The 14,894-nt window shown below is 38.9% G+C and overlaps 1 protein-coding gene across 1 annotated transcript in view; it reads left to right on the top strand.

Moving 5' to 3' along the window:
• Positions 1-13,451: 13,451 nt before the first annotated feature.
• The window catches only part of LOC146468287 (protocadherin Fat 4-like), a 74,519-nt gene continuing 73,076 nt past the window's right edge, over positions 13,452-14,894 (top strand). Inside the window, exon 1 of the mRNA XM_085125018.1 lies at positions 13,452-13,735. Coding sequence (XP_084981144.1) covers positions 13,638-13,735 — 98 coding nt within the window. The 5' untranslated portion in view covers positions 13,452-13,637. The remainder of the gene's footprint in view (positions 13,736-14,894) is intronic.

Genomic DNA, 14,894 nt, shown 5'->3' with positions numbered 1-14,894 from the left:
GTTATGTGGCATTCAAGTTCGTCATCATCATCATCATCATCATCATCATCATCATCGTCATCTCAATTAGGTCGGTAAAAGCCGGTTAGGCAACACACCAACCATTTACAAAACGTAAAAGTAAAAATTACATACCACGATAAGTTGAATACAGTTGAAAAATCAACTATACAAGTTCATGAGTTCTTGCTCTCGTTCTTCCTCCTCTCCCCTCCCCCCGAGACCTGTCAGACCAGCTAATTAGTACATATTTTTGCTGATTCTGACAATGTTAAATAATCTAAAATTTGGATTTGAAAAAAGAAAACAGTCCTTTCTTGTTTTTACCTTGGCACATGACAAAGCTAATGACACAAGTCATGTTCTTTTTTTTCTTTTTGGCAACAGATGACAAGATAAAACTCCACATTTGTTCTCGTGTCCTTTTAACTTGCAGCAGAAACTGACCAACGTGATGACAGCTCGTTTGAGTGGAGGATAAATCAACGACAACGCGAGCGAGAGTTGTCTCCCCATTACATAATCCCGACTTTACACTACCCCAGGATTGAGAGGGCCGGTACGTTGCACTCATATCATATCATATCATATGATATCATATCATATCATATCAACGTAGACGTGGTATTTGTTAAATGTCTGGGGTAATATTTGTATGTGGGATGTCAGCTATCCAGTTTCTCTAAGTAAAGGTTATCGCATTGAGGCTCGACAAAAAGCTTGCATGAGACGTTTTTTAATATGCAGCGAAACTGAAAGATTTTTTGGGATTGAAATGGGTGTGGCAAAACTTTGGATGCCTCCACCTCTACTTCCGGAGGTGCAAGTTATATTTTCTTGGACCTCTTGATCATTTATGTTTATTTTTAATCTTTTTTCAGTTTTTGAGGACTATTTTGTTCCAGACTCATCAACAGCTGACAAGGTATCCACTTCCAAACTGACCAATATGAGAAAAAGGAGATTACACAGCCGAATACGTACATAGGCACGTCTGGATGAACAGAGGGACTGATTAGGATTGCTGCTTCTTGAATGCATGGACAATTCATGGTAACTGATATGAGAGACATTAACAGAAAACCAAAGAAGCCGAGCAAAACTTCAAGGAACAAGAACTTTTAGGACTAATGTTGATGATTAACGCTTTCACTTCCAAGACAGCCCAAGCTTAAAGAGTTGGCTAAGTTGCAAACTATTTAATAGTAAAAATTTTGAACAACCAACAGTACCACAAGACTGGACAATAGCGATTATTTGAATGGTTGCACGAAAATGTATGCACAGACTCGGAAGTTAGAACCACATTTATTTGCATGGTGACTCTTAGGCATTTTGATCACGCCACAGGCAGGAAAGAAGTTAATTAAGATTTGAGTTTGGGAGTGAAAGCGTTAGCTTTTTAATTTCGCGCTTAATTATCGATGTATTATAATAATTATAAATTTTTGCCCGTGGAAATCTCTGTCAGCCCCACCATTTTTGTAGCAGCTAAGACTTTTATAGGGTTGCATTTATTTCCCTCCAAAGCACTGCGGAAAAATAAAAATTGTAAACGTTTTTTGTTTTTGGCGATTGCATAATTAGCCCGACAATCGTGTAAAATACCGATCGAACTTCAATGAATTGATTGGCAAACAAATTAAACTAGAACTGGCTACAGTTCATTGTTTCTTACATCCACTCAAAACTGCATTCAGTGCCTATAGTTCAGGGAAACGTTCTTATCATGGACTATTTTCTGAACATGAGATCATGTATTTATGTTAATAATTAAGGGTCATTTCTTCATTTCATGAGGTCATATATTTAAAACCTTCATATTGAGTTTCCTAAGGAAGGAAACTGAATGACCCAGTTGTGTTGAAAATGCGCACAAATTATAGAGTCGTTTAATCGTTTTGTTAAAGTCGGTGGTTTAGTTACAGAATAATTGAAACAAAAGTATTCCTTGGCTAATGAGATTGAAGGCGAAGTGCAAAGAGACCCTGCTCACATAAGGTCATGTATCTAATAATGCTATATATATTAGGGTCTTTCTGCGCCGCGCCCCTTCAATTGACTTTACCTCCCCTCCCCAGCGGTGTTTTTGGAAAAACGTAATAGCATCGAGATTAGAATCAAAATCATGTTTTGTTTCATATTTTATCACAGGCCCATTTACATCCCCTAACTTGCACCACCAGCCTTGACAATTTCCTGACTGTATGGGCTTGAAACATGATTTTGGGTGTGTTGCAGTTCCGTACGTAATTTTTAGCAAAACTTAAGCATTGTCTTTCTCCAAATTTATCAAATTTTTATGTAGGGCTAATTATGTTATCTTTCAATTTCAAAAGGACGGCATTCGACGTCTGCATGTTCGTTCAATCCAGTTAGGTCTGGTATTGCCGCTGTTAAAATGGTTATCGCTGACAGAGGTTTCACCGATTCTAAAATACGTTTTAAATTGCTTTTTCCGTTCGAATGATTCGTCAAGGACTGATTCAGTAAAGATATTATATAACAGGAATTGGTACAAAGAAATTATATTTGTAGAAACTGTTTGGGCTAATAGTTAGAGTAGTTTTTCATAACCTGCGAACCATTGTTGAGAGTCAACAGAAAATAAATATGAACAACGGTATTAACATTTTAAACCCCAATATCAACAGACATATTCTCCTGTTATCCTATCTTTTCTCTGTGGAACCAGGGTTAGGAGAATTTGTTTAAAAAATCAAGACCTTTTGTCTTTAGTGATAATTTCGTTTTTTCTCATAAGCTGAATGCTTGATCAGGTTGTGATATAGTGAGGAGAAATTACACGCTTGTCGCTATTTGGGCTTAAAGAGTTGACTACTATTGGCTTGATTGTCTAGTTTCTATTTCACGAGTTATGTTAACTCACTCTATATACCGGTAGTGATTTTTCTTAACACGTCTGAGGCAGATTATGGAGCAATACACTTAATTAACCAACTTATCTCAATGCTGATGGAATAATAACACTGAATTCTTTTTCACTCACCGTACAATTTAAGTTTTAAACATGTTCGTTGTCAAATCACAATATTAGATGTTTCGGTGGGTAGTATCGCTATATATTTTAACTCCCTGAATTTTTGCTTTTTGGCTAGTTCAAAAACCCACTGCGATTTCCAAAACATATTTAATAACTGTAATAAGTAGGAATGTATAAAACTGTTCAATAGGCCCTAAACTGCTGTTTAAAAGTAAAAAACCAAAATCCAAGCCTTCGCCGATCAACGGCATCATCAGGGATGAGAAAATATTCCGCGCGCGCTATATATATATGCAAAGAGAGTGTAGGGTGAAGGGTGAAATGTGTAAAAAATGTGACGTATGTGTGAAAGCTATAGAAAAAAACTGTGAGTGTTATACAAGGTTCTAATGATGGATTGTAGTCTCTAAAATAAAATATTAAGATAGCATTTCCTCGAATTCAGTACATTCCTGAGAGTGACTCAGGGAACGTTTTCTGACACACTGATTCGATAGCAAGATTTTAAACAAGATTTCTATTTCGTCCAAAAATCAACTTTTTTCTAAGGGGTTAGTCCACGGTTTTCGGCCAAAAAAGAACAGATTTTCCGGCATTTTTCACTTGTTTATGTCCCTAGGGATCTCGGCGCATCGTAAAACTCCCTTGGGAATCATGTTTATTTGTACAAATAACGCCCTGACAAAGAAATTTTCTGTTTTGCTCATAACGTGAATTCATCTTTTGTGGGCTATTTCTTCGTGCCTGGTCCTTTGATAGGCCTAAAAAGTGTCATGTACCTTGAGACACATTTTTGGCCCCCAAGAGACAACTGACCAAGAAATAGCCCGCAAAAGATGAAGTCAGAGTGACAGTAATAACATTTTTTGAGTCCATTTGGGTACATTTTTTGAGTCAGTGATTCGATTGGAAGCTTTTAAATGATTATTTGTATTTCGTCCCAAAATCGACTTTTTTCGTAGGGGTTAGTCCATGGTTTTTGACCAAAAATGACCAAATTTTCAAGTCAACATTTTTCACTTATTTATCAACTTGGGATCTCTGCATGTCGTATAATACCCTTGGTAATCACGTTTAAGTTCAAATAACGCCGTCACAAAGAATGTTCTGTTTTACTCTCACTCTGACTTTATATTTTGTGGGCTATTTCATTGTCCCTGTTCCCTTAAGACGCCTAAAAAGTGGCTACACGGACATTTCCTGAGATTCGATCGAAAGCCTTTAAGAGAATATTTCTATTTCATCGAAAAATATACTTTTTTCTAAGGGATTAGGCCATGGTTTTTGGCCAAAAATGACCAAATTTTTAAATTGGCATTTTTTACTTGTTTATCGCCCTAGGGACCTCGACGTGTCGTAAAATACCCTTAATAACACCCTGCCGAAGAACTTTCTTTTATACTCCCACCCTGACTTCATCTTTTGCGGGCTATTTCTTGGTTCCTGGTCCCTTTGGGCGCCTAAAAAGTGTCTCAGGGGACATTTTCCGACTTAGTGATTCGATCGGAAGCTTTTAAATGAATATTTGTATTTCGTCCAAAAATCGACTTTTTTCTAAGGGGTTAGTCCATGGTTTTTCGCCAAAAATGACCAACTTTTCAAGTCGGCCTTTTTCACTTGTTTATCTCCCTAGGGATCTCGGCGTGTCGTAAAATACCCTTGGGAATCATTTTTATATTCAAATAACGCCCTCACAAAAAATTTTCTTTTTTACTCTCACCCTGACTTTATATTTTGCGGGCTATTTCTTGGTCCCTGGTCCCTTGGGGGCGCCAAAAAAGTGTCTCAGGGGACATTTTCCGACATAGAGATTCGATGGGAAGCCTTTAAGAGAATATTTGTATTTCGTCCAAAAATCAACTTTTTCCTAATGGGTTAGTCCATGGTTTTTGGCAAAAAAAGACCAAATTTTTAAATTGAAATTTTTCACTTGTTTATCGCCCTAGGGATCTCGACGTGTCGTAAAATACACTTGGGAATTATTTTTAAGTTCAAATAACACCCTGACAAAGAACTTCCTTTTTTACTCCCAGTCTGACTTCATTTATTTTGCGGGCTATTCCTTGGTTCCTGGTCCCTTGGGGTGCCTAAAAAGTGCCTCAGGAGACATTTTCCGACTTAGTGATTCGGTCGGAAGCTTTTAAAAGAATATTTGCATTTCGTCCAAAAATCGACTTTCTTCTAAGGGGTTAAACCATGGTTTTTGGCCAAAAATGACCACATTTTCAAGTTGGCATTTTTCACTTGTTTATCTCCCTAAGGATCACGGCGTGTCGTAAAATACCTTTGGGAATCATTTTTAAGTTGAAATAACGCCCTCACAAAGAATGTTCTGTTTTACTCTCACCCTGACTTTATTTTTAGCGAGCTATGTATTGGTCCCTTGTACCTTGGGGCGCCTAAAAAGTGTCTCAGAGGACATTTTTTGAGTCAGTGATTCGACCGGAAGCTTTTAAATGGATATTTGCATTTCGTCCAAAAAATCGACTTTTTTCTAAGGGGTTAGTCCATGGTTTGTCGTCAAAAATGACCAAATTTTCAAGTCGGCCTTTTTGTACTTGTTTATATCCCTAGGGATCTCAGCGTGTCGTAAAATACCCTTGGGAATCATTTTTATATTCAAATAACGCCCTTACAAAGAATTTTCTGTTTTACTCTCACCCTGACTTTATATTTTGTGGGCTATTTCATTGTCCCTGTTCCTTTGAGAGGCCTAAAAAAGGCTCAAGGGACATATCTCGACACAGAGATTCGATCGGAAGCCTTTTAGAAAATATTTCTATTTCGTTGAAAAAAAGACTTTTTTTCTAAGGGGTTAGTCCATGGTTCTTGGACAAAAATGACCAAATTTTTAAATTGGTTTTTTTCACTTGTTTATCGCCCTAGGGATCTCGACGTGTCGTAAAATACACTTGGGAATTATTTTTAAGTTAAAGAACACCCTGACAGAGAACTTCCTTTTTTACTCCGACCCTGACTTTATCTTTTGCGGGCTATTTCTTGGTTCCTGGTCCCTTGGGGCGCCTAAAAAGTGTCTTAGGGGACATTTTCCGACTTAGTGATTCGATCGGAAGCTTTTAAATGAATATTTGTATTTCGTCCAAAAATCGACTTTTTTCTAAGGGGTTAGTCCATGGTTTTTTGCAAAAAAATGACCAATTTTTCAAGTCGGCATTTTTCACTTGTTTATCAATTTAAGATCTCTGCGTGTCGTATAATACCCTTGGGAATCCCCTTTAAGATCAAATAACGCCTTCACAAAGAATGTGCTGTTTTACTTTTACCCTGACTTCATCTTTTGTGGGCTATTTCTTGGTCCTTTGTCCCTTGGGGCGCCTAAAACGTGTCTCAGAGGACATTTTCCGACACAGTGATCCGATCGAAAGCTTTTAAATAAATATTTGTATTTTGTCCAAAAATCGACTTTTTCCTAAGGGGTTAGTCCATGGTTTTTAGCCAAAAATGACCAAATTTTCAAGTCGGCATCTTTCACTTGTTTATCGCCCTAGGGATCTCGACGTGTCGTAAAATACCCCTGGGAATTATTTTTAAATTCAAATAACACCCTGACAAAGAACTTCCTTTTTTACTCCCACCCTGACTTCATCTTTTGCGGGCTATTTCTTGGTCCTTTGTCCCTTGGGGCGCCTAAAATGTTTCTCAGGGGGACATTTTCTCACTTAGTGATTCGATCGGAAGCTTTTAAATGAATATTTGTATTTCGTCCAAAAATCGACTTTGACCATGGTTAAAGTCATGACCATGGTTTTTGGCCAAAAATGACCAAATTTCCAAGTCAGCATTTTTTACTTGTTTATCTTCCTAGGGATCTCGGCGTGTCGTATAATATCCTTGGGAATGATTTTTAAGTTTCAATAACGTCCTCACAACAATTTTTTTTTTGCTCTCACCCTGACTTCATCTTTTGCGGGCTGTTTCTTGTTCTCTGGTCCCTTGGGGCGCCTAAAATGTGTCTCAGGGGACATTTTCTGAGTCAGTGATTCGATCGGAAGCTTTTAATGAATAATTTTTTTTCTAAAGGGTTAGTCCTTGGTTTTTGGCCAAAAATAACCAAATTTTCAAGTCGGCATTTTTCACTCGGTATCTCCCTAGGGATCTCGACGTGTTGTAAAATATCCTTAGGAATTATTTTTAAGTTTAAATAACGCCCTCACAAAGAAGTTTTTTTTTACTGTCACCCTGACTTCACCTTTTGCAGGCTATTTCTTGGTCCTATGTCCCTTGGGGCACCTAAAATGGGTCTCAGAGGACATTTTCCGTTCAGTGATTCGATCGGAAGCTTTTAAATGATTATTTGTATTTCGTCCAAAAATCGACTTTTTTTGAAGGGGTTAGTCCATGGTTTTTGGCCAAAAATGACCAACTTTTCAAGTCGGCATTTTTCACTTATTTATCAACTTGGGATCTCTGCGTGTCGTATAATACCCTTGGGAATCACCTTTAAGTTCAAATAACGCCCTCACAAAGAATGTTCTGTTTTACTCTTACCCTGACTTCATCTTTTGCGGGCTGTTTCTTCTTCCCTGGTCCGTTGGGGCGCCTAAAATGTTTCTCAGGGGGACATTTTCTCACTTAGTGATTCGATCGGAAGCTTTTAAATGAATATTTGTATTTCGTCCAAAAATCGACTTTGACCATGGTTAAAGTCATGACCATGGTTTTTGGCCAAATATAACTAAATTTTCAAGTCGGCACTTTTCACTTGTTTATCTCCCTAGGGATCTTGACGTGTCGTAAAATACCCTTCGGGAATCACTTTTAAGTTCAAATAACGCCCTGACAAAGAATTTTCTGTTTTACTCTCACCCTGATTTCATCTTTTGTGGGCTATTTCTTGGTCCTTTGTCCCTTGGGGCGCCTAAAAAGTGTCTCAGAGGACATTTTCTGAGTCAGTGACTCGATCGGAAGCTTTTAAATGAATATTTGTATTTCGTTCCAAAATTGACTTTTTTGTTAGGGGTTGGTCGATGGTTTTTGGCCAAAAATGACCAAATTTTCATGTCGGCATTTTTCACTTGTTTATCTTCCTAGGGTTCTCGGCCTGTCATAAAATACTCTAGCATGAGAATCATTTTTAAGTTCAAATAACGCCCTGACAAAGAATTTTCTGTTTTACTCTCACCCTAATTTCATCTGTTGTGGGCTATTTCTTGGTCGTTTGTCCCTTGGGGCGCCTAAAAAGTGTCTCAGGGGACATTTTCCGACACAGTGACTCGATCGGAAGCTTTTAAATGAATATTTGTATTTTGCCCAAAAATCGATGTTTTTTCTAAGGGGTTAGTCTATGGTTTTTGGCCAAAAATGACCAAATTTTCATGTCGGCATTTTTTACTTGTGTATCTCCTTAGGGGTCTCGGCTTGTTGTAAAGTACCCTTGGGAATCATTTTTAAGTTCAAATAACGCCCTTACAAAGAAGTTTGTTTTTTAATGTCACTATGACTTCATCTTTTGCGGGTTCTTTCTTAGTCCTTTGTCCCTTGGGGCGCCATAGACTAACCCCTTAGAAAAAACATCGATTTTTGGGCAAAATACAAATATTCATTTAAAAGCTTCCGATCGAATCACTTAGTCGGAAAATGTCCCCCTGAGAAACATTTTAGGCGCTCTTACGGACCAGGGAAGAAGAAACAGCCCGCAAAAAATGAAGTCAGGGTGAGAGTAAAACATAACATTCTATGTGAAAGCGCTATTTAAACTTAAAAATGATTCCCAAGGGTATTTTACGACACGTCGAGATCCCTAGAGAGATAAACAAGTGCCATGCCGACTTGAAAATTTGTTCTTTCTTGGCCAAAAACCATGGACTTACCCTTTAAAAGAAATGCCATTTTTGGACGAAATACAATAATTCATTTTAAAGCTTCCGATCGAATCACTGACTCGGAAAATGTCCCCTGAGACACTTTTTAGGAGCCCCAAGGTACCAGGGACCAACAAATAGCTCGCAAAAGATGAAGTCAGGGTAAGAGTAAAACAGAAAATTCTTTGTGAGGGCGTTATTTGAACTTAAAAATGATTCTCAAGGGTATTTTACGACACGCCGAGATCCCTAGGGTGATAAACAAGTTAAAAATGCTAACTTGAAAATTTGGTCATTTTTGGCCATAAACCATGGACTAACCCCTTAGGAAAAAGTCGATTTTTGGACGAAATACAAATATTCATTTAAAAGCTTCCGATCGAATCACTTAGTTGGAAAATGTCCCCCTAAGAAACATTTTAGGCGCCCCAACGGACCAGGGAAGAAGAAACAGCCCGCAAAAGATGAAGTCAGGGTAAGAGTAAAACAGAACATTCTTTGTGAGGGCGTTAATTGAACTTAAAGGTGATTCCCAAGGGTATTATACGACACGCAGAGATCCCAAGTTGATAAACAAGTGAAAAATGCGACTTCAAAAATTGGTTATTTTGGCCAAAAACCATGCACTAACCCCTTTAAAAAAAGTCGATTTTTGGACGAAATACAAATAATCATTTAAAAGCTTCCGATCGAATCACTGAAACGGAAAATGTCCCCTGAAACACATTTTAAGCGCCCCAAGGGACAAAGGGCCAAGAAATAGCCCGCAAAAGATGAAGGCAGAGTGACAGTAAAAAACAAACTTCTTTGTAAGGGCGTTATTTGAACTTAAAAATGATTCCCAAGGTACTTTACAACACGTCGAGACCCCTAAGGAGATACACAAGTAAAAAATGCCGACATGAAAATTTGGTCATTTTTGGCCAAAAACCATGGACTAACCCCATAAAAAAAAATCGATTTTTGGACAAAATACAAATATTCATTTAAAAGCTTCCGATCGAGTCACTGTGTCGGAAAATGTCCCCTGAGACACTTTTTAGGCGCCCCAAGGGACAAAGGACATAGAAATAGCCCACAACAGATGAAATTAGGGTGAGAGTAAAACAGAAAATTCTTTGTCAGGGCGTTATTTGAACTTAAAAGTGATTCCCAAAAGTATAATACTACACGCCGAGATCCCTAGGGCGATAAAAAAGTGAAAAATGCCGACTTGAAAATTTGGTCATTTTTGGCCAAAAGCCATGGACTCACCACTTACAAGAAATGCCATTTTTGGACGAAATACAAATATTAATTTAAAAGCTTCCCATCGAATCACTGAGTCGGAAAATGTCCCCTGAGACACTTTTTAGGCGCCCCAAGGTACAAGGGACCAACAAATAGCTCACAAAAGATAAAGTCAGGGTAAGAGTAAAACAGAAAATTCTTTGTCAGGGCGTTATTTGAACTTAAAAATGATTCTCATGCTAGAGTATTTTATGACACGCCGAGATCCCTAGGAAGATAAACAAGTGAAAAATGCCGACATGAAAAATTACTAAATTTTCAAGCGGCATTTTTCACTCGTTTATCGCCCTAGGGATTTTGACGTGTCGTAAAATACCCTTGGGAATCATTTTTAAGTTCAAATAACGCCCCCAGAAAGAATGTTCTTTCTTACTCTCACCCTGACTTCATCTTTCGCGGGCTATTTCTTGGTCGCTGGTCCTTTGGGGCGCCTAAAAAGTGTTTCAGGGTACATTTTCCGACTCAGTGATTCGATCGGAAGCTTTTAAATGAATATTTGTATTTCGACTAAAAATCGACTTTTTTCTTAGGGGTTAGTCCATGGTTTTTGGCCAGAATTTTCTTCTTCTTTTTCTTTTTTTTTCCTTTTTTTTTTCTCTTATCTTGACTCCAGCTTTTGAGGGATATTTCTTTGTCCCCCTTGGGAGGCCTAAAAAGTGTTTCAGGTGACGTTTTGGACACACTGATTTGATTGGAACCATTGTAAAGAATATTTGTTTTTTGTCTTAAAATCGACCTTTTGCGAAGAGGTAAGTCCACGGTTTTGGTTCAAAAATCACCAAATTTTGAAGTCGGCATTTTTTACTCCTTTATGTCTTTAGGGATCTCGGCGTGTCGTTAAACTCCCTTGATAATCGTGTAAATAACGCGCTGAGAAAGGTTTTTTCTTTTTTTCCCTTACCTTGACTCCATCTTTTGTGGGCTGTTTCTTTGTCTCTGGTCCCTTGGGAGGCCTAGAAAGTGTTTCAGGTGATGTTTTTGGACACACTGATTCGATCGGAACCATTGTAAAGAATATTTGTGGGCTAATTCTTTGTCCCTGGTCCCTTGGGAGGGCAAAAAAGTGTTCCAGGGAACTTTTTCGGTCATACTGATTCGATTGGAACCTTTTTAAACAATATTTGTTTTTCGTCCAAAAATCGACTTTTTGCCAAGGGGTTAGTACACAGTTTTGGGTCAAAAATGGCCATATTTTGAAAACTGCATTTTTCACTCGTTTATGCCACTGGGGATCTCGGTGTGTCGTAAAACTTTCTTGAGAATCATGTTTTAGTGTAAATAACACCCTGAGGAACAATTTTCTTTTCTACCCTTATTCTGACTCCATCTTTTGTGGGCTATTTCTTTGTCCCTGGTCCCTTGGGAGGCCTAAAAAATGTCTCAGGGGAGGATTTCGGAAATACTGATTCGATTGGAACCTTTTTAAAGAATATTTGTTATTAGTTCAAAATCGACTTTTTGCCGAGGGTAAGTCCACGGTTTTGGGTCATAAATGACCAAACTTTTAAGTCGGCCTTTTTCACTCCTTTATGTCCCTAAGGATCTCGGCGTGTCGTGTCCCAAATAATGTCCTCAAAAAAGAATTTTGGCAAATGTCTGGCCTAAAAAGTGATCGCGTTCCCTTAAGAAATTTGAGTGGTGGTCACTTCCGAGAGAGCTCTTGAAACAGTATTTAACTGAGAAACAAAACGGTTGTTTACGAAATGTTTGGTTACGGGAGGTGGTCGCCTACGAGAAGTGGTCGCCATGAGAGAGTTGCCTGGATCTCTATAATTGTTTCCTCGTTGAAAACAGAAGCATGTTTCAGCGCTTCCTTCCATTTCAAAATTAACGTTTCAACTGCAAGTCTTAGTGGAGTAAATTAAACCTACCTTTTCATAGCTAATAGGACCTCAGATCAGAACGTTACCGCATCGGTCAAGGACCCGGTTCTCGAAAGTCCCGGTAACTCAGTACCGGGCTCGATTACACAGTGATTACAGACATGGTACTTGGCCAATGTTTTCATTGAATTATAAGATTTTAAAATTTAGTATCCAAAACTAACAAAAATTGACTTCTGTTTAAGAAACATTTATCATCAAAGACACTTATCGGAGCCGTAAGCTACCGGGACTTTCGAGAAACGGGCCCAGGCAATTTGTGAACTGGTAATGTGACCCGATAAATGTGTCACAAAAAAAACCGAACAACGGTATCATCACGCCACTTTCACTTTCGCATCGCCACCTTCTGAACAGATCGAAACTGTTTTAATTTGTTGTACGTCATTATTTTTATTGTAGACCATGTTTAGTATCTACAAAATATTCCTATACATGCCATCCTTTGTTTGGGGAAGAAGGGGGGGTCCGATTTAACATGGGAGCCCTTCGAGAGCACGCCCCCCGAAAATATCGAAAGCTAACGAAGTATTCTACTTGTTGTATTTTTATAGTAGTAAAAAAATTACGAAATATTTTGCCTCCTGTATTTTTATAGTAGTGCAACTCCGATTCCAACTCGAACTTCAAGTCCAACTCGAACTCGAACTCCGATCCAAACTTGATGATTCGGGATTGCCCCAGTGAGAAGTGCACATTTGAAAGAAATGACGAAATGAAACGCTTCCATTGCAAGACAACACGAAAATCACCATGGAAGTTGACAATTGTTTCGGTAATTCAATTTTTGTGGTGAAAACGCGCAATACTCCCCTCTACCCTCCCCGGAAAGGGACTGGTCGAGAGCGGGGAAGGGGGGGGGGGGGGGGGTGGTGAGTCTCACCAGCTTTATTTTAACAATGAAAGGCGGTGTGATGTGTCGCGCGATGGATAACAGGCCAGGAGCGCCAAAAAACAAATAAAACGCCTCAGATAAACCTGAGCGAAAGCAATGCTTTGCATCATATAACATTGTGTGTTAGCTCTTTAGCATTTCAAAGGCAAATACCTCCATAATTCTATTATATTTCTGCAACGTGAATTGAGACACTGTGAGAGTTTTCACCCTCCCTGATTTAATCTGGACCAGACCCAGGACAAGACAAGACCAGACCAAGACATACGATATACATAAACAAACGCGGGAAAAATCTCAGTTGATACGTAACTAGACCCGGAGTAGAAGCGAAAATCAACAGCTACTTAAGATTACCAATCGTAAAAGTGCAAAAGAAGCAAGTTTCACTTGAAGGGGATATCCTTGGGACTTTCCACTGAAAAATGGTCAAATGTGCGATCGTAATTTTAGCGTTTGGAGCAGTCACTTTCCTTTTCACGCCTTCAAACGCGTGGTGGAGTCGACGACGGCGAAGTTGCTCGGCCGTGAATTGTAGAGTAGACAATTGGAGTGTTTGGAGCTCGTGTAGTCAATCTTGCGGTGGAGGATTGACAACTCGTACGCGGCGAAAAACTGTAACGGAGTCTTGTGGAGGGGGGTGTTCTTATCACCTACGAGAAACGAAAAGATGCAACACAAACTGCTGCCCTGTGAACTGTGTATATTCATGGAGTCCTTGGAGCAAGTGCTTGGGGTGTGGGATGTCAAACCATTCTCGGACGCCAGTTATCCAAAGGCACAGTTCGTGTGGCGGAAAAGCCTGCCCTGCAAAACAGACCAAGGCTTGTAACACAAGCGTGTGAGTATCTTTTGAGTTTGCTGGTTTTGTATTTTAGCGTTTTGTGTAGAAATCGTTGTGTTTAGTGGTTGTAATTTTTATTTTATGAATGTGGTCAATTATTAAAAGGTACGCGCCGATCGAATGCCTCGCTACTGAAAATAATCCCAACTTGAGCTTTTGCGATGTCGTTGTCAAACGAATGCTCTCCACCGAGCGGTGTAGAATGTTTCGTGTCGGTTTGTTGATATATAAGACTTCAGAGATCAGTTATTTGTTGCGGATGATTTAGGTGTAAGCTGCGGAAACAAGTGACTGAAATATTTTGGGTGCTTTTATGTTAAAGGTTAAAGCAGTTAAAGGCTTTAATAAGGTTACACAGTTTAAAGTTGCAGCGCAGTTGCAGCCTTTTAGAGTCTTTTAACATGGTCATAAATTTGCACTGCAATCCGGGACTGCAATATTAGCGTTTTGTGTTGAAATCGTACTGTATGAATATTAAAACATACGAGCTGATCGAATGTCTGGCTATGCACAGAAACTAATTCCAACTTGAGCTTTTGCAATGTCTTGGGCTTTTGTCAAAGGACTGAATGTCTCCACCGAGCGGCGAAGAATGTATCGTGTCGGTTTATTGATAAGACTTCAGAGACTTGTTGCCGGTGATTTAGGTGAAAGCTGTGGAAACAAGTTACTGATATTTTTTGGGTGCTTTTATGTGAAAACTAAAAGGTTACAGCATTACAGTTCAAGGTTATAGCGTTACAGAGTCTTTTGATATGGCGATTACGCTCAATTCATGTTACCGGGAAAAGGTTCTGTACAATTTTTTTGCATTGGCCGATTGCAAATTTTTAAGAACGTGTCAAGAATATGTGCAAGCTGCCAATTAATTCAGAAGGTAACGCTGCCACGGTCGAATATAAACGAACATGTAGATGATCGTATAGGCCAGTTGAGCCCAAAAGGCTAGATCACATATTCCATGAAGTACGATACACAATATGGTTTTCTTCAGTAGTCTTTCAGTATCATCAATTGGAACGCGTACAAATAACACGGCTCAATCGCCATAACGTAAAACCGAAAAATGGCCTTCATCAAATGTCTCCTTGCACGGCAATCTCACCACAACATACAGGTTTGAGAATAAGGGAGATGATCACTAAGGACAAAATTG

This window comes from Pavona decussata, unplaced genomic scaffold, assembly GCF_977016875.1.
Source record: "Pavona decussata unplaced genomic scaffold, jaPavDecu1.1 SCAFFOLD_133, whole genome shotgun sequence".
NCBI classification, from domain to species: domain Eukaryota; kingdom Metazoa; phylum Cnidaria; class Anthozoa; order Scleractinia; family Agariciidae; genus Pavona; species Pavona decussata.
Note: the sequence above shows the minus strand (reverse complement) of the source record. Positions and strands in the feature narration are given on the sequence as shown.